Source organism: Plodia interpunctella, chromosome 3 (genome assembly GCF_027563975.2).
Source record: "Plodia interpunctella isolate USDA-ARS_2022_Savannah chromosome 3, ilPloInte3.2, whole genome shotgun sequence".
Lineage (NCBI taxonomy): Eukaryota > Metazoa > Arthropoda > Insecta > Lepidoptera > Pyralidae > Plodia > Plodia interpunctella.
In genome coordinates this window covers 4,732,550-4,753,348 of record NC_071296.1, presented here as the reverse complement: position 1 = coordinate 4,753,348, position 20,799 = coordinate 4,732,550, and the positions used below count along the sequence as shown (strand labels likewise).

At 36.8% G+C, this 20,799-nt stretch overlaps 1 protein-coding gene across 4 annotated transcripts in view; it reads left to right on the top strand.

The window, feature by feature from the left end:
* The window catches only part of baz (bazooka), a 41,328-nt gene extending 22,486 nt beyond the window's left edge, over positions 1-18,842 (top strand). For 2 of the 4 annotated variants that reach the window (XM_053769070.2, XM_053769069.2), the window contains 19 exons: positions 2,497-2,700; positions 4,176-4,334; positions 5,536-5,723; positions 6,168-6,287; positions 6,567-6,658; positions 6,914-7,107; positions 7,437-7,607; positions 7,815-8,054; positions 8,367-8,542; positions 8,797-8,948; positions 9,485-10,022; positions 10,481-10,677; positions 10,963-11,085; positions 11,535-11,655; positions 12,051-12,203; positions 13,197-13,302; positions 13,740-13,807; positions 14,238-14,324; positions 15,932-18,842. In XM_053769070.2, the coding sequence (XP_053625045.1) occupies positions 2,497-2,700; positions 4,176-4,334; positions 5,536-5,723; positions 6,168-6,287; positions 6,567-6,658; positions 6,914-7,107; positions 7,437-7,607; positions 7,815-8,054; positions 8,367-8,542; positions 8,797-8,948; positions 9,485-10,022; positions 10,481-10,677; positions 10,963-11,085; positions 11,535-11,655; positions 12,051-12,203; positions 13,197-13,302; positions 13,740-13,807; positions 14,238-14,324; positions 15,932-16,067 (3,225 nt within the window). In that variant the 3' untranslated portion in view covers positions 16,068-18,842. Of the gene's footprint in view, positions 1-945; positions 1,461-2,496; positions 2,701-4,175; positions 4,335-5,535; positions 5,724-6,167; positions 6,288-6,566; positions 6,659-6,913; positions 7,108-7,436; positions 7,608-7,814; positions 8,055-8,366; positions 8,543-8,796; positions 8,949-9,484; positions 10,023-10,480; positions 10,678-10,962; positions 11,086-11,534; positions 11,656-12,050; positions 12,204-13,196; positions 13,303-13,739; positions 13,808-14,237; positions 14,325-15,414; positions 15,487-15,931 lie in introns of those variants that run through there. The other 2 variants (XM_053769072.2, XM_053769071.2) reach the window with 2 other exon arrangements.
* Positions 18,843-20,799: the final 1,957 nt, after the last annotated feature.

The window sequence follows — 20,799 nt, the reverse complement described above, 5'->3', positions numbered from 1 at the left end:
TAGCTGAGTTTACGCCTCTACATGTAATTTTTTGTAATTTTTGATGCAGAAAGGAATGTCGATGTGTTTCTAGATGAAAATAGTCAACCTAACCGTAGAATTTCTCACAGCGATAGCTGATTCTTTAGAAGGATCTAAAAAGTGGTGCAGTTTTCTGGCACACTTCGTGTAGAAATCCCGTCGCGTGTTTTGCGCTCTGCTATGATATCTTACAAGATCTCACAATTCAATGCTTGAGTGCCTATCACTATGCAATGTGGGATGTGTCACTGCGTCGCGATTTATCGATCGGTCCATCTTTATGTTTACTTGTTGTTCATAGCTATTTCTCAGCGTATGTAAGTACACTGCTAAACATACCTGTTGTTTTGATTTTCTGTTTGTTCCTGATGCGGCGATCTTAATCCAGGTCATTATACCATACGGCCTAATTGTTTACCTGATTTGAACAATTTACCTATTGGGCAGATAAGTCAGATAAGTCAGATATCATTAAAAGTAACTTTAAGGTAAAACCAAATTTAATTGACTTGTAGAGGATAACTTTTTTGAAATATTAAACTTTATGTAAATTAGACTATAAAACTTTGTTTTGTAAATTAGTCCTGATTTAAAAATATGTAACCGAAACATAATTCTCGTAAGTAATGCAATTAAAAATGTCGCGTAATTCATAAAACAAGTGAAAGAGTCGAACGAAAGTACACAAGTACTTACTTTCACAATGCACATCAATACTACCGTGTAATGTGTCTACGTGACATGATACTTTTTATGATAATAAAACTGTTATGCTATGTTTAAAGTGTTTCAAGCAAAATATTTACGCAATATGTTGGTTCCGCTTACTATTTTTGTTACTAGTAGGCTATTTATTTAACTAACGTTTATAACTAATATCTAGAATGTTCGCATTGGGAGTTTACTAGAATAAATTTCTAAATAAAACAAATGTTTCGCCCCAGATACCAGTACGCGATCGTAATGAATCAGTGCATTTAAGGGGCGTAGCATCTGGTGCAGCTCACGTGACGTGAGCCGCGTTATGCTGTGTTTGGTCAGCCACGAAGGTCGAGGTTGCATCGCGCCATTATAGCTCTGAAATCTGTACCACCTCCGCATGCTCTATGCTCCACTGAAACGAAATCTTCGGGTATTTGTTTAAAAAAAGTCGAGAAGTTTTCCAATGAAAATTTTCTTTTCCTTACGTAGGTACTACAAGTTACAATTTTCTCTAAGAAGTCGTCAAATAAAATTAATCCAATATTTCGTTTATCGGCTTTAACCAAAAGTTGGTGTAATCGAAAGTGTAATTTTAAGTGAAATGCGCGAGAATAGAATCTAGTGTCGAATGGCATCACAGGATGCAAGAGGAAGGGTTGGCGAGGCCGGTGCCGCCGCCCCGAGCCAAGAAGTTAGCGCGCCTTGCTGCGGCCAAGGAGAGGAGAACTGTTACTTGGGTAACTGCTGTCTAATGTCACTCCACAGACGACTCGGAGTGACCTGTGTGCCACTCATGTGGTCTGTGTGTGATTCATGGATTCTTCGTATTGCAGAGTATACATATTTCGTTAGTTATCTACTCATATCGTCCACCGTGATCCCCAGCCCCCAAGAATCCCCTTTAGGTACTTACTACGTTTATGTATGAAATACGTCTTATTTTTTTAATAAATTCTTTTATAAAATATGTCGTGTATGTTCCCAAATGAATGAATACCGTATTCGAAAACCCACATACCCTTAGATTGCGTGCAAATAATAAGATTAAAGTGCGTTTATAAAGCTTCTTTTGATGTCATTCTGTGTTCGCTGTGACAGTCGTTCAATAGCTGTACCTACGTACAGACAGACAAAACATTGCAATCCAAACTCAGGCATTGAGTGCGCTGAATGAATAGACTGAATATCGTGAAATGCGTGGGAAAATTTAGCACACAAGTTCATTATTTATTACTGAATATGAATTATGAATTTTGTAAATTAAAATGCGATATAGTATTAGTAGAAAACTTTATTGTACAATATACAAAATACAATTTATAAAAGTGCAATAGGTGGTAGGGTCACACAGAGAATGCTGATAATGTGCATCACGTGTTTGTATCGAAGAGGATAACAAACACAAACAGCACATCGTGGTTTCGCTCATTTTTCGCAGATTTCCCTCGGAAACAATATTTTTTAGATTTTAGTCGTACTCGTTAGTTGTTATGTAAATGGGAGTATATACTTATTTGCGTTATTGTTTATTTAATCGTAGGTTTTTGTACATACCTTCGGAACCATGGTCCTACCGACACGCGTTTGAACATTTTTAAAAAAATTGATTTGATTACAAATTACATTATTTCTTTTTGTATCACTGTTTAAGTTTAGGACACAATTATCAAAATTATTTTAAAGTTTTATATTTCGTCGTTAAATATATAATAAATTATGTGTATAATGCATATTGTACGTATCTGTTCTAAATTTAAATGTCCTTGGTTCCAGGGTCCAGAGACATGGGTGGGCGTGCGAGCGCTGCGCGCCAGCTCCGGCGGTATCCTGGACCCAGATGACCGCGTGCGGGACGTCGCTGACGATCGGGAGACACTCACAGCAGAGTGCACTACACAGACGCCGCAGCCTCGCGCCGCGCAGGCCGATGGCGCCAGTGGATCCTCGGCTGGCACCGCCTCACCTGACATGTTTCGGGTAAGTAAAAAAGTACTACCTACCTTACCTATGAAACGGTTCAAATGTTTATACCTAATTAAAAAAAAAAAAACAAACAATTCTGCTTTCACTAAACGCTAGTGCTGCACTCTGGCGTGATAATAACACCGCAGTAATAAATAAGTCCATATAATCTATGGTTTTACGGCTGTTTGGGTTTTACCTTTGCCTTTCAAACATGGATAAACGAAACAAAAAATTAACTATGGTTTTGGGCAATGTCGTACATTTTTTTAAATGGAACTCTAAAAATGTAAATTATATATATAATAAATTCAGACATTTAAAATGCACAATTTGTTTATTTAAAAAATGTGGAAAAAATAAGTATTTGGGCACCTAGGTGCATAAATATATTTTGTACAATAAATAGTGCTCATGATAATTATGGCTGTTTGGAATTATTATCTTTGCCTGTCATGTCGAATTAAAACACGAACAAAAAGGGAAAACGCGGGATTTTCAGTAAAAGGACTTTCTTTCAGCATTCATCTCATCTCATTCCTTGATGAGGAAGTTCTTGTCCAAACGTGTTTGCAATTTTTGTTGGATTTCGATTTTTCGTGTCTTCACGAAACAAAACATAACTTGATATGCATTCGAACAGTAAAACATTCCGCTTAATATTAAGTGAAATTGAAATGGGTTTATGTTTATCGTGTTGTTGTGGAACAAATGTAAGTTTTTTTTTGTTTTTGTTACGTATGTAATATATTGATTCCGATATAAGTTCCGTTACTTTAGTTTAATTTATAGTAGTTCCTAGCAGTCCAAGTAAATGTGCAAGTAAGTATAACTTGCTCAATTCAGAATTGCTCGAAAATGTCAGAAACCGACTATCTGTATGTACTCCATAAGTACTATAATATTATATAGGTACTTAATTAAAGAAAAGATTTGTATTTTAGTTTTATTGTCTCTTGTTGTTGTTTTTTGTGTTGAATACCTAAATTCAAAAACTACTGGGCCGTTTTTGATGAAATTTGGCACAGAGATAGACGAAACCTTCAGGAGTAATATAAGCTAATTTATTTTATTATGGTTTTAGTTTTTTTCGCTAGTCTTATATCACTTACACTCGTTAATTAAGAATTCAAGAAGTCGGTAAATCCGATACAATATAAAAAAAAAATAACACCTATTTACTATACCTACAACTGTTTCCTAGCTATGTAAAAATACATAGGTAGGCAATCTAAACATTTTAACACAGATGAAAAGGTACTTTTCGACGTTACTTAGTTTGGAAATTAACAGATAGGATAACTTAATACATGTATTCACTTAAATTAACACATTCAGTGGGTCATACGTGGTACGTTAATTAATTAGGTACCATAAGAATTATAGCTATATTAATCTATTCCAAAAACAAAGCTTGTATGTACCTCACTCACAGTTCTTTTTTGAACTTTGGAAGAAATAATGAAAATGTATACACAAATATTTTATAGGGAGGTGGCGGTGTCGGCGGCAGTATGCGGGTCCCTAATACGGATTCCTGCGTGGAAGTCGGCGCGGCGGACCTGGAAGACGGCTCCAACGGCCTGCAGGTCCGGCGAGGCAGCGAACCTACCCTGCATCAGGACACCCTACCCTCACAAATACTACCGGTGGTTACTCCTCTTGACTCTTCAAAATTTGAAGTTTTATAATCTTTGTGTATCCTGGGTTGTGCGCGTCACAGCCTATAATGCCAAAGGGAATACGTGCAGATAAAAGAGAGAGACAGTGTGTCTCCACTAACACAGAACCTAATGACCCCACATATTCTTCTTCTTGTCGGTAGTCTATTACCTCCCCGACACTTCTCTCTGAACTAAGCGTATTCCCGGTTTTTTTAGCCGTTGAACATCGGAGCCCAGTGTCCGCTAATTTACACACTTCCTTATTATGCTAATTTATACTCTCTTTATATGAATAAAGTTAAAGGTTCATTCATTCATTGGTCCAACTGGATTTATTTTCAGATTATCTAGTTTTCTTATAGATGTTGATGTCTCGGGGTTTTAATGGATAGTTTATAATACTCTGTGGATTGTATGCAATTGAGTCCAACGCGCGAACTATTATGATTTATTAGGATATACTAATGTATATATACAACCATAAACGTAGGTCAGTAATTTGTCAAAACGGCAACCATTTCAATTACGCGTTAACGAAAAATTCCATCAAGTCAAGAGCTAAATTGCGGTATAAAAAATTGCGCTTGAAACTTTGTAAAGCAATCAGGGAAGTGCCATGTCGGAATCCACAGTGTTTATAGTGTCTCTTGGACAGTGGTCATTTAATATAGTTCCAATCGATTTACTTTTTAAATTGCAGTAAAGGTTTCTCTGTGACCACAACCGTTACATAAAAAAGTTCAAATGTCTATATTTTAAAAGAAAAAAATGTTGTTTAAAAATGATTCCTATAATTGTATTTAAGTTGATTTAAATTAATACTGTATCAATTTTAAAATAGCTCGTGATAGCTTCGATTGAAAGTAAATCAATTTAGATATGATTATTTTTATGGTTTAGTTTGTGACGTCGTCGTGTTTATGGGTAATTTAGCTGATCGTACCGATATTACAATCGACCGTCGCGGCGCTGTGGTATATGCGTATGTGCTTGCCTCTGAACTGAACCAAGCTTTTACGCAAATTATTTGATATCATATAAAATAGACCCTAAAAGTAGTCAGATTACTGTGACTCCTAGATCTGTATAATTTATGCCTATAAATAAATTTATTTCCAAACTTTATAAAGGATAGTTAAGAACATCTTGCTAAAATTTGTTTTCCAAATCAATGTTAAATCTTCAGGTATCGGAGCAGACCAAACGTTGGTCGGCGGCCGTGGTCTGCCGGGACGACTCGAGCCGGATCACGCAGAAGGTGCACCCGCTCCCCGACGGCCGGCTGCCGGACCCGGCCCCGGACAGGCACTCACATCCCGGGAACCACTTCCAGAGGCAGACGAACAGGCTTTCGATGCAGTTTTCGGGGCAAGGGTAAGTTGGTATTACTCTAAAAAGCCCCGAACGAAACGGAATATTTTTCACTAGTGCAATTGAAAAGAAAAAATATTAATATAGTGAAAAACTACCTATGTTTTTCACTAGTGCAATTGAAGAGAAACCATTTTATTATTATATTTAATATTATATGATTACCATTACCAGACCCTGACCTGCGAAGCTATACGTTATAAAAATGTTAATTGTGAAACTTTTTAAATTTAAAGAACAATATATGAATCACTAGTATCTATAGTGATCGATTGTTACTGAAATTGTACTTATATTGATGCCTTTGATTGATATAATAATTTATTTGATTATTACATTTTTATCAAATTTTATTGAAAATCAAGAATTTTTTGTTATTAAATTATAAGAAGTAACCAAAAATAGTTTGTCTGGGATTAATTAAATAATTAAATTTTCACGTTACAGAAGCGGTGTTTGGTTAGACGCGGCCGAGCGGATACAGAGTTACGGCAGTAAAAGTCTTCCCAGGGACCCGAGACGGGAACCCTTGGGACAGGACACGCCCCACGACAATCAAAACCATAGGTATCTTCTTCGTTCTAATTTTATTCGCTGGTCGAAAATGTTGATGTTGTTCGAATTTTGAATTTAAAATGATACAGAAGTTAAAAATTTGTTAATGCTTTATCTTTGGTCATAGATTATGGATATATAGATGCGATAGATAAACATGGAATGTACCCTAAGAACATTTTCCCGCGCAGATTGTAAAAGTCAATTCTACATCGATGGCGTCAACGCGTAAAAATTCATGCAATGAATTGAAATAATAGATGATGAAACTAACTATGATGAATGTTGCAGGGTAGAGGACATGCTGCGGTGGGTGTCGGGACTCAACAACGTGGCCGGCGTCTCTCCTGTGCAGGAGCGACCACTTGATCTCTTACCTGAAGGTAAATTGAAATATTTATTATATTCGAAAATCTAATATTTGACACAAACTTTTATTTTATGGTCAGTGTCACAAACAACTCGTGACAAAAATCATATCCGTGCAATAAACCGTTGAAGAGTTTCCTCGAATGGTGCTCGATCATCAGGTGTTTCATAATAATGCATTTTCATCCAAACAAAACGTGTACATATAAAACATTTCAGCTCAATGATGATGAATACGAAATGTCATATCTTAATTGTTATCATTTCAGTGGGTAACAGTGAGCGCGCAATCTCAGGCATGGAGGTCCCAGTGAGTCCGAGCAGCAAACCGACCTCCGGCGCCAACCAAACTGTCTCCGTGGCGTTGGTAAAAGGCGAGAAAGGGCTCGGCTTCACCATCACCACTAGAGACAACCCCACCGGCGGACATTGTCCGATTTATATCAAGACCATCCTGCCAAAGGTAGGATTCTCTTTTGAAATCACTGTTTATTAAAACAAATATAAATTTCAACATGGAACCTGAAAGGACCCTGAAAGATTAATTCAGGTTCGTGCTTGTGCCACCCTTGGTGTCGCAGGCGTCCACTCCACAGGTTGCGGTTACCACGTCAGTATCGCATGCCTGTTTGCTTGCTTAGTAGTATAAAAAACAATGGCCAATATAAATGCTGGAGAAAAATGGAAGCAGAGCCTTGACTCCGACGCTTAACATCTGCGGACGGAACCGGGATAACGCTGAGATGAGAGAAAAATATATCAAACACACAATAAATAATGTATTATTTCCAGGGTGCGGCAGTAACAGATGGTAGACTACGAGCTGGCGATAGATTGGTTTCAGTAAACAATGTGTCAGTGTCCGGCCTCACGCAGCAGCAAGTGGTCACCCTGCTGAGGAACACCCCCACCGACTCCACTGTCAACATAGTTGTCGAGAGGACACTGCCTAATAGGACACAGGTTCGTAGATCAGAAGTTTTTCCAGTAGATATAAAGACTTAGGGTGGGTTGCAACAAACTTACTTTCGCGTTTATAATATTAGTTCGGATTATTAGATATAGGTACTACTACACTGACTTAATTTCAAAAAGTTTGTATCTAAAATCATACAAAACCATCTGATTTTCAAATCGTTTACAACCTTTCACATACTTATATAATTTCAGAGGGTAGAACCCCAACAAAGTCCAACGAAGTACGTAGAGAAGGCCATAGGATCTCCGGCCTCGCTGGCGAAGGCGGAGCAGAAGCCGAGCGAGGCCGAGAGCGGCCGCGTGTCCAGCCTCGTGAGCGCCTTCAGCCAGCATTGCAGCGCCGCGCCGCGGGGCTCCTCCAAGGACGACCTGCTGAGGGATCACAGCGGGGACCAGGCTTTGCAGGACGCCCTCAACTCCTCTACTAACTCTGTGAGTTTTCAGTGATGTCACTTCAATTACACTTGGTGATATAGTTGTAAAGTTTTCATCAAAAATCTTAATGTTCTTATATCGTTGCTCATAATTTTAACAAGTCTTCCATAGTTTGTAATGACGATAAGACCTCTTCTTTCTTTACTCTGTTCGCTCATACTTTACACCGCACCGCTCCCACGAAGCGAGGTTACATAGAATGCATTAAAATTCATCAACTTGCCAAATGGGAGCGGTGCGGTATAAAGCGTCTGTATCTATTTAGAGTTTTTGTATTTACAAAAACTCGATTTATATTAAATTTTCCAGATTCTAAGCCTCCGGAACAGACTCATCCTGAGGCTGGACGTGCCGGTGCACGACTCCGAGAAGGCGGGGCTGGGCATCAGCGTGAAGGGCAAGGTGACGGTGGGCCCCGACCCGCAGGACCTGGGCATCTTCATCAAGTCCGTCTTACATGGCGGCGCTGCGTCTCGGGACGGCCGGTGAGTGATCATGAGTCATTTCTTTAGCGGCTATGAAATCAGTGCCAAGTGATTTTACTATTTATTTTCTCCATTTTGGATGTCATTTCTATCACCGTTCTTCAAATTTAAACAAAGACAAGATCTGTTTTTTTTTGTTTCTTTTACTACCCTAATTTTTGAATAGTATTCTGTGTTGGGGTTGTGAAAATATGAGATTTATGAGATAATGGGTGGTAATGTCGAAAATTGAGCATTACATATTCCGTGTGCAGACTACACACGAATGACCAGCTGCTGAGCGTGAACGGCGTGTCGCTGGTGGGGCGGAGCAACGCGCGCGCCATGGACGCGCTGCGCCGCGCGCTGCTGCACGCGCGCCCGCGTGCTGCAGCGCGCATCGCGCTCACCATCGCCCGCCGCACCGGTAACTGCTTTACCATTTTATTCATGTTCCCTACAGGCATCTGACATGACTTTGACGACTATCTACCGCTATGCAAGGACAAAGTAGTCGCATGCACACTAATGAACTAAACCGTCCTCCAAATTTCCTCACGATGTTTTCCTTCATCGGAAGCAAGTTGTGGTCTATATAAAAACTACTAGGTATAATGAGTCAGATTAGTGTACAAACTCGTGTGTCGCGAGTAGGATTCGTTCCTGAGACCTTGTGATTATCATCCATCTTTATCATTACCTTCTTCATCAATTTAAAAAAGTCGACTAACATCGTCATAAGTTTACAGACACTTTTATTTTTCTCAAACAGCTATATACTACTAGCTAGCTAGTCATAGTATGATTTACATAATCATTTCTTCAATTCAAATCATTATTAGTACATTTCAATATCTCATTATAATAATAGTAGATCTGTACTATATATTTAAAGTTCTTTCCAAATAACATAACTTTCTTACATTACAAATTTAAATCACTCAACCTCCTATTCATTTGCAGAAAGCATGGACAGCCTGGCCAGGTGGAAAGACGACACCCCTCCAAACGGAAACTCGAACGATTCCACCAACCTCTCCAACGACAACTCCAACTCCAACCAATTCAATACAGTCATCTACAACAGCACGGACAAAGAAAACACACCTGTCGATTTCAACAAGTACAACCAAAAAGACGGCTTTGACAGCCACGACGGAAGAAATAGCAAAAAACATGCTTCTATTGTCACAATTAATAATAACACTAGTTGGGTTTCGAATCAATCTGATGATAGCAAAGGTTATTTAGAAAGAGACAAAGATACAGTCCCTCATGATAGTAAGAGAGATAGTTTTGAATGGAGTAGGTTGGATGGGTGGAATCCTGTGATAGACAGACTGACGGGGCTAAGGAATGAGAGTTACTATATGGCGACGGGGCAAGATGGGCCGGTGGTGAACGGACATCATTATAGACCGAATATGGGACATGTGCATATGTCACGATCGCCGCCTGCGCATCACAACGTCATCATTGAGGAAGATTATGGAACTACGAGGTGAGTTGTATAATTTTCGTTTCACTCTCTTGTCTTAGGTATTAGATTATGTGACTTAACTTTTTGCAATATAGATATTTCTTATGTTTTTCAAATTTTTAAATATATTTTTTTAAGCTCATCCCAGGCTACCGTATTGTATCGCTACGTCACAGTCAAATATGCAATCGGGAATACGCAAAAATTAGAGAGAGAGGGAGAGCAAATTTTAAAGCTACTAATAATTACGTTACCAGTGAACACATGAGATAGAGAGCATAAAAATTCCAAATCTACTAATAATTATTTTTCTTGTTAAAACATGAGATATAGAGTATATAACAAATTTCTAAGCTTGCAGTCTAAACATGGATAGAGAGCATAAAACAATTCCAAAGCTACTAATCATTACGTTACCAGTCAAAAGTTGAGACAGAGAGCATAATACAGTCCCAAAGATACAAATCATCAACTTCCAGGGGCAGCGGGAACGGGAACGGGAACGGGAACGGGAACGGCGGCGAGTCGGGCAGCGAGTGCAGCGCGACGAGACCGGGCGACGCGTTCAGCCGCGACGCGGTGGGGCGCCGCTCCATGTCCGAGAAGCGCCACGCCGCCATGGACGCCAAGCAGACCGGCACCTACAAGAAGATCAAGGAGATCAAGGCTATCCACTGTGAGTGTTGTTCTTTTCTTGAAGGAGAATACCATCCTTGGAAGTTGATTCCGGTCAGGGTATCTATCTTGATTATTGAGGTCATTCTAATTTTACACTTAATAATATGAATATTACTGCCTACTATGGCTATTTCAAATAATCATACGATCCTTAACAATCTCTATTTAATACGTTGAAAAAGCGACTTTAATGCTAGCGATTACAGGTTTTACTACATATTAGTTAAAATTAAAACGAATTAAAATTCTCAAATATGACCATTGTACGTCTTATTTGTTACAGCAATGCAAGTAGGTCCGTCACTGGGCATGCGCAAGTCGTCGAGTCTGGAATCTCTGCAAACCGCCATACAAGAGACGCAGAGGCATCCGCGAAATGAGCCCATATACGCCCGGGCACATCCACGTAAGTTCAGTTTAGTAACAAATCTAACTTCTTGGTTCATACAGTTATGTTACAGTTACAGTCGAATTGAACAATTCTACGCAAGACAATCGTGGGGTCTGAGGTCCACTTCTAATGCTTCATAATGAGGCGTTGAGAGCCAAATTAGGGGCTGCAACTTTTGAAAAAATTAATACACATAATCACGTCTTTTATATTTTGTGACAACCCTGACTGCAATATTCACACTGGCAGCTGTTTTGCCCTTAGCAACGCCCAATGAACAACTGTATGAATCTCATCAAAGTGTTCCTTTCAAAATTTTTTGTGCAACAGTTTTTCCTTGAAAACAGGAAACACTCCGAAAATTAAGAAAGTTCGAGGTTTATTCCCAGATAATTTGACGTAAACCCAACAAGCAACTGTACCTATATTTTTTGAATTTGTAAATACATTTCTGAAATCCACAGCGTTGAAACACTGGCTGACGGACGACAACGGGCCCGAGGGCATCGTGAGGGGCTCGCCGCAGCAGTCGTCTCTCTCACACAAGAAACCTTCGCTGTTGAAGTCTCTCTCCACCATGTTCAGGCAAGTGTTTATTATTTAATATTCAATAAATGCTTAGAAGTGCCTATTAATTTACATCGTAATAATCTAAATATGTCCAAATTTTAGCCAAAAGAAGTTATTGGAAATCTCGTGAGAATTTTTTTTATTTATCACTATAGTAGCGTATAACTATAAAAATGTGCAATCTTGACATGAAAATATGTCAGCTATACAAAGTCTAATTTCTGAAAATGGCTTTGACTTTATAAATATAGCTACTGTCCCAGGACAGCAATTTATTTTAAAATATTTTATATCACAATTTGAGATCTAAAAATCTTTTTTCTATCCAGAATACTCTGTAATCTAAAGAAGAATTCTATAATAGCATACATTAAATTTTCGTACCACCTTAACCTCCTCATATTTGACAGAATTGGGAAGCCACACAAGAAGCCGGAAACGGAAGTGTACGGCCGGTCGCAGCCGGGCCGCGCGTCTGAGAAGTCTCTGTCGAGGGACGCCATGGAGAGGCACAGGAGGGACTCCAGGGAGGCGCTGGATGACGACGGGAACCAACAGCACAGGTTAGTTCAATTTTTTTGAATAAATTACGTTATTAACCCCCGACGCAAAATGGGGGATGTTAAGTTGAACGTGTCTGTCTGTGTATCTGTGTATACACAGACAGACACGTTAAACTTAACATTAACTATGTATTTGTCTGTGGCATCGTATGGCTCCCAAACGGATGAACCGATTTTCGTTTAGTTTTTTTTGTATCATAGATAATTTTATCCCGAGTGTGTATTCTTAGCCATGTTTCATGAGAATCTGTTCAGCCGTTCAAAAGTTGTAGCGAAATGAATATTGAAAATCGTTTTTTTTTTTAATTTATCAAACAAATAAACTTGTTTTCATGAAGATATCTTTGTTTTGGGAAATTTTCTGTTTCTTGATTGTTTAACCATGGGAATTGGATAATAGTTTATAATTTGTCTTCTGATGTTGAAAGGTTTGCAATATTTATTGAAGACTTTAAAAAAAATGCGATTATCTTTGTGAAGACCGGTGTTGTTAAGGTAGTCAACTCGATATCAAACTCGAATCGCGACATTTTCCTTCTCTAAATTTCATGTGTTGAATTAGAACGTAGTTAACGCTGGAAGGCTCTACTAGTCCTTTGCTACTTACTTTTAATTTTCTTCACATTACACGATTACCTTACGCTATCCAATACTTGGTTGACTGGAAGACATCCCTTTCTGGACTAAGTGTGTCTCTGTACGCGTCTCTATTTTTAAACGTAACGTTAACGTTTAGTTTTGTTGACAATGTATTATTATGATAAACATAACCTCATGGTGCCCAGGAACGGTTATAGACGTGAGAACTCCTCAACGATTTACTGCACGGACATGATTGTCTTAGCACACATTTAATGCAACAAGAGAAAGCTTATATCAAACATGACGCTATTGTAAAAAACTTATGCTATAGAAGCTTTACGACTTAGTACATCTCAATAATGCGCAACAGAGTTTACAAACAATAAGAAAGTTGTGTCTCGTAAATCGCAGAGTGGAAGCAGCGCTGGCGCACTCGCGCCAGAGCAGCTCTGAGCGCAGCCACAAGTCGGAGCGCCGCGCGCCGCCGCCCTACCGCACTGCGCCTGCGCACCAGCCGGTAACCGGGACTAATACTGACAGTGCTTTTTATCCTCCCTTGAATGTTGTACGAAGCGACTAAGAACACGCCTGCAATATGCGCGTTGCCGACAGAGTTCAATTGCAAGAAATAGGCATATATTTCTGAGCAAATATAATTTTGAATTTCAGGGGCTGAATGAAATTGCTAGTTGCAAAAAAAACAGTTAAAAAAAAAAACTTTTTTCGAAAAAAATATAAATAGCATTTAACCGCTGATTTATTTAACATATATCACAATTTATTAAAACATCCAAGTATTACAAAAAATCTGATATAGGTATTACACGCGAAATAATGTCGACTTATTTCAATAAAGGAATACTCTTGTAACTCTTCTCTTGACGTAACATTCGAAGTAATATTACGTATGGTATTCGTTTTGAACACTTATATAACATTACCCACATGTAACAGGCAATGGACAGCGCGTGGGGAGCCAGCGGCCATTACGCGAATTACGACGAGATACAACAAAACCTCAAGTAAGTGCTTACCAGTTACCTTTTCGATGTATTTGATCTAATAAGGAAATTATTGTATCATCACTTCAGATTATTGTTGTGCTGATGTCTAAAAAAAAACATTTTATTTTTTCTTTCTTTCTAACATTTTTGCTTGCATTTTGGTCACACAAAAACACAACGTCATCGAAATAAAGATAAAAAAAAAATTAAATCTTAAATGGCGTGATCTTAGAATACTACAACTCCATACCGTGAATCTCGTATAAAGCTTGACAGCTGAGAGACAACAACAGCATTTACAAAGGTAGTAAGGCAGGCGGCCAAAACCGCAGCCGAATCTTAAAAAAATTAATGAGTTCCAGGTCATACCTGTTTGAAACCGGGTACATGCATAAATAACACAGAGATATGTACATATATAAAGTACTTATTATGATATTCTTTCCAGTGCTCGTAGAGAAAAGCTAAGTGAAGTTCAGATCGGGCAAATGAGAAGACAGGTCCACGCGCAAAGGGCCAAGGCGGAGGAGGAGAGGTGAATATAACTTTATTATACCATTATCATTGCCACATCACCATCTCTTTCCTTCTTGTATATTAAGATGAATAAACTATTGAATTTGTTCTGGCAGTTTCTGTCCACTAACATATCTTATGAAATACTAATATCTAAACACTTCCTCGGGTGGCTCTTATACGTCCTTCAGCTATGTTTAAATGTATTAATTCTTTTAGTTATTGATTTTTTAATTCTTAATATCCAACCTGTTTTTCTTAGTTATTAATAACAATTTCATTAGAATCTGCAACAAAACTAAATGTAAGTCATCCAAATCCACGATTTATCCGACGATAAATCGTGGATTTGGATGAACATTTATTACTCTTCTACATTAAAGATGTGAAATGACAGGTTTTAACAAGGTTTCTTAACAATAGTAGTTAATTATTAATATAATTATAGTGAAAACCTTGAGCTAACTTACTAATAATAATAGTGCTATAGAATTTACCGAATGACCTCCAATAAGCGATGACTACCTACCTACAATTTGTGGCCTATCATTCACGGTACTAAAACGTACCTATATAGGAAATGTTACTCATCGCATATACGTTTTATTGCTGTATTGAGTTTTTTCAAAAAAAACACTTGTATTGTTTTCTAAAAGTAACAAAATTCATAATTCAAGATTCGGTGTAGGTAAATGCTAAGTTGCAAAGCGAAATAGTGCACAGTACATGTTCTGTGTGTCCTACCACTTGCACACTGAAGGACCTCTAGAGACCTGTATGACGCCACAGAAAGTGTTGCGTTGTATTGGTCTGCACAAATTTAGCCGAGTCGATACGCTTATAAGAAGAAGAAGAAATAAATACCAAATTATAGAACTATATTTTTGAGTAAGAATCATTCATCAGAAAAATATTTTCTTCAGCGTCATTAGATTCTTACCAAAATACTGGTCTCATGTAAAATTATCAAGTGTAAGGGGAAATCCTACGCCTATATCTTAATTAGCGTCGCCATAAAACGTGACGTGTGCAATTAAACGTAACCGCCGATTAAAACTAACGAGGTGTTGTTTTTCCTGCTCCTCCGCGAATGACCTCTCTTGGGTAAGATGCACTTGCTTTGTAATGTCGCTCGATAGTCTTATTAGTACTCCCATATATGTGTGATGCTAGATTTCGTGGTGAGAATTTTCTAGACTCATTTAGCGTTTAGTCCTTATAAGATCATATACGAAGTATTTGTTGTGATAGTTTGTATTGTTACACATTGCATCAATTGCATTGACATCCTTTTCTCAGCTTGGATCAAAACAAATGTGTAAAATTGTATTGCGATTCAAAGTATCATGTTCATTTGACTATTGCCTTGCCTTTCAAGTACTTCATCTTTCACGGTTTCTTTCTTTGACTTTATTGCACTTCATAAAATAATTTTCATTTCTTCAACCTCATCATTATTTCTATCATTTTGTTTATCAACATTGCCAACAAAACTACCATTATGTAATATCCTAGTAACAATTGCAGGCAGTAGCGTATTAGCAATGTTATGCTTGTTAATACATACATGTTGCTCCAAACTTATTTCGGCAATATTCTGACGTATGAATTATCCATTGGCCACAGTCGTCGAGTCGGCGTCGGGTCGGCTGGCTACCACTCGCAGCGGTCCTGTAGAGAGGCCCCGCGCCCGCAGTCCAATTACTACGAATATGAGACGGCGCCGCCGAGAAGACCAGGAAAGCTCTCTCACTATCATTGATGTAGGCTACTTTATTCATCTTGTAAAATCCGATCACGATGTATTCTAGATATACCAAAGGACATGTGATGGTTGGGATGGATTTTTGTTCATCTGAAACTGAACAGTATGACACGAGAATTTATAGGTAGGTAAAATCAAGAAGACTCGAAATTTATTTTAAAGCCCAACGGCTTTAAAATAAAGTCGGTTTTATCGAAAACATTCAAAGAAGTTCAATGTGTTTTTATATAATTTTCTACCTTTATTTCTGGGAAAGCTAGCTATTCATAGCCACATTAAATACTCATTCCACTCATAATAATAAACATGTATGCTTTTATGACGATTGGAAGATGAGAGAAATTACGAATGGTCAGTTTATTATGCTATCCAACAACCAGTGAAAATAGAACAGTACCTAATTATATTCTAAATTTAAATGCATGTGTGACATGCATGCACCGATATAAACAAAATTGTTCTTTATACAGGTATATTTTGGCAACACCGACCTTTCAGTACAGTAGGTTTGGATAACGACATAGAGCATCTCAAATGAAATCAATAGCAAAAAATGTATTTTTTCACTATCTGGTTTTAAAAACATTCTATCTGTGCTGAACGATTGACAAAAAGGTACCTAAGGTATACTGTAGTAGTAGACAAATATATATATATATACATATATATATATATATATATATATATATATATATATATATATATATATATATATATATATATATATATATATATCTCGCGCACAACCCATTAGATAAATTTAGATAGTTTGGTTTCTATATAGAAATTAGTATGTTATGAATTAGATGTTAATACTAACAAGCGTGAAATTTTACGAAGTTACAATACGAGTTTATTACCTTTTAAACTCGATTACTTGAAGTCATACACGCACCATACAAATACGTAGCACGTTGCTAACGTTCACATGCTGTCTTCTTCCCATATCGTGTACGCATACTGTAAAAAAAGACGTGTGGTCGCAATGACACGCTACGTGTTTTATGTTTCATGGTACCCCCTTGTTGAGTACGTCTTATTTACTGGCGACTACTATCTAAAGAAAAGAAAATTCAAGTATTTATGATGCTTCTTATTCTTTTTACAGAAACATTTGTTTCATTTCTATATAAAAATTATTATTAAAAGTATTTTGTTTGCTATAATCAAAATTTCGCAACTCCTATTTACAAATAATGTAAATTTAAGACTTTTTTGGATATTAATGTGTAAGTAACCTATTTTTTTTTTCAAAATTCTAAAGAGAGGTTATTATGAGTGTAATTCGACCGAGTCGACTGAGAAAACGAAAATTATCATCTTGTATTATAAATTAGAAAAAAATATTTGTATCATTTCAAATTAGATAATCGGTGTCATTTACACGTTCATCATTATAATGTATTGAAAATTATTATTTTCAATATAGCTTATGATTGAAATCTCCATTTTAGTCTGTTATTTGTATGATAAAATGTAGTAGTATTATAATGGTAGTGCCATTATATATATTTTTCAAATCTTGATACTTACACAATAGGTATGTTAGTATTGTAAATAGTATATACTACGAAGGCACTTACTTAAAATTGTGAAAACTTGATCTGTGTTCAAATATAAAATATAGCCTAAATCTGAAAATGTGTCAACTCCATAAATATTTCTTATATCTATGGTCAGCTCTATGTACTTATATGTACTCATAATTAGTACCTACATAAATCTCATAGTAAGATAATGTTACAAATTATATAGAATATATTTTAATCGATAATAGTATAATAATATCACATAAATGTCCGATTTATTAGTGTATTTCAGTTAATGAATATTGCCTAATCTTTGGCAGTTAAAACTTAATTTCAGTTCTTCTTTATTGAAAACCGAAGCGGGTCTAATACTTTATATTTTATTCCAAGTAATACTTACTACTTAAAATCAATGAAGCTTTAAAATAAATAAATGTATGTAATTATATTAAGAGAAATTGATTGAAGTCGTTGCTATATTTGTATGACTGAATAATTTATTTGTATTACATAAAATTTTATAAACCGAAGCTCCTAGTTAAGTAATACGATGCTTTAGAGTCTAGGGTCACTTCATAACCATTGACCTTCTCTGTATTTTCCTTTAATTATTATAAAAGTAGGATTCCCATATTGTGATAAATGTTATTAACCCCATATAAAGTGTTGTTATAACAAAAAACCTTGTACCTTACAGCTTATTTGTTTAGATTAAAGGGACAAAAATACAATGAAAATCTTTTTCCTATCACTATAGGTACGAAACATTTTTTTATTTTGTTTCTTGATAACGAATCTGATTCATTCCTCGTAAAATGATTTAAGTACATACGTACCTATCTAAGCAAATAAACTGTATAAAAATAACGATCTTCGCGTAGCTTCTGGGTGTTAATGAAATAAGAAAAATATATATTTGCATACTCTGGAGAAACAATCATGTAAATGTATGTGTATGTAAATATAACTTTTTTACTAGAAACTGTATAAAATATTTAAAGAAAATTTTTAAATTAGGTACTGTAGATTTATTGTAGTGGTGAAATCGAAAATGTTAAGTGAGAATTATCTTTTATGAACAAAGTACTGTTAGTCATAATGCAATCGAGTTTTGCATTGAAGTGTCCATATTTTTGTACATAATCTAATAATAGACTGTATTTGTAGAATATTCCAATATTATTGTGTAATATCATGCGAAATTCGGCCATCTCTATCAAGCAAATACAAGTATTATGGTAATTTTACGTTTTTAATTTTACCCTTCTACAAAAACTATATTTATGTAGTGAAGTTACACTTTTAAAAAATCCAATCCCTAAACTAACAAAAGGTTTAGTGCATCTACACAAAAACAAATCTTACGCGAACCTATTTCATGAAAAAAACTTTTTGATCACAAACCGTAAAATAGGAAATTTCTTTAAAAAAATCAACAAGTATTTTTAAACAAATCTCAATAAATATCTTCTAATATTTAATCTCGTATGACCAGAGTCGATTAATTTGTAGGTACGTCACATAGCTGGCATAGGGTCAAGGGCTCGCGTGTGTATTGCGCTTTAGATGTGGTTATGCCCCAGTCTCCCTAGCTTTATTGTTTACCCTATTGCCAGTTAGTACTGGATGGCCACGACCTTTGCTTTGTGGCTTTTCCGCTAAGGCTTTGGTCAAATGACTAACGCTGCAGCGAGAATAAAAATAAGTTATAAAATCTTGTTAACTGATACAAGATGTTTTCATTAGGATAGTTGGACGTTTATTATTGTCTACAACTATTTTAATATTCCTACTGTTGTGTGAATCTTCTTCATAGAAGGCAAGGAGGACGGGGTTACGCGGACGCGGACACGAATAAACACAGTTAGCTGTGTAATTATGGTTCTTCATACATTCTTGGAAAATCCAGGGACTATGGGCGACGCCTGCAGTACACCGTTGCCGGTGCTCCGCTTCTTGAAAGAGCTGGGCTGGCTCGAGTAAGCAGCAGCGTAGACTTCTCACGTAGAAAGAGCTCAATTAATAGGCCTAACTACGGTAAATAGTCCTCGAAGTAAGAAGTGGTAAGATTCTTTATTACTTACATGGAAACTGATTGCCCAAGAAGATTCCATATATACTACTTACACTTCGATAGATTTATTTATTAAGTAGGGCTATAAGTTGTCCTCCTAGAGTAAAGTGCCGCAAACTTATGTTTGAGCTCATCTAGAATTTATTTATTCTGGACACTTTAATTTTGTGGCCACCGTAGTTAGTTAGTGCTGCTCTAGAGAACAAGGGCATTGAATACCAATCTCTATGATCGTGTAATCATAATATTACAGAGGAAATCCGCGGCCAACTTATGAAATAGTGCATAATGACCGCACACGAAAAAAATATACTTAATTGCATGCAATCGTGTTACGAGAGAATGCTATATTCGGCGTTCCACTAAAAGTTCCACTGTAATCTCATTCGGAAAAAAACAATGTGTGGGTTTTACCTAGAACTTCGAAGGTTCCTGGTAAACATACCTATATTATAATTAAAATTGAGAATTACGTATGCTGTATTTATTTGCGGAATAATTATTTCTTAGTAGTACTTATTTAACAAAGAAACGATTATACTGACTATTCTTGATTTCGTTGAACGTTGGTAAAGACCAAATTCTTGTTAGCCGTCGCCAGACCACGAACGTCACAGGCTCCGAAACATAAACGTCACAAGTTCTGGAGCCAAGAAGTCTTAAGATAAAGCATCATTAATTCCACTACTAATCACAATGTAATCAATAAAACATTGTAGGGCCCGGAACTTCTTATAATAGGAATTTTAGTTAAATCCGTTGTCGGTCTATGCCTATTGGAATGAGGAACTAGTTTCTGTTGAAAATTAGGAAGTCCATCGACTTCCTAATATTGTCACCACAAGCAAGACAACCTAGCTGAAATTCAGTCAAAAATAGATCCAGTTATCCATGCTGGACTGTTTAGACGAATCCGTGAAAACCATGACTAAAATAGTGCCGGAACTTGCATCGCGACTGAAACAGGGCAAAGAACTTTATGGGGTGCTTTTCTTTTTGTACCATGAACTGACTGACTTTTTCGCAAGTCATTATCGAGTAGAAAAATCTCCCAGGAGCTGTGGAGCCTCTGGGAGATACGTGGGTATGACAGCTAGTTACAGCTACCTAGCAGGACGTCAATATA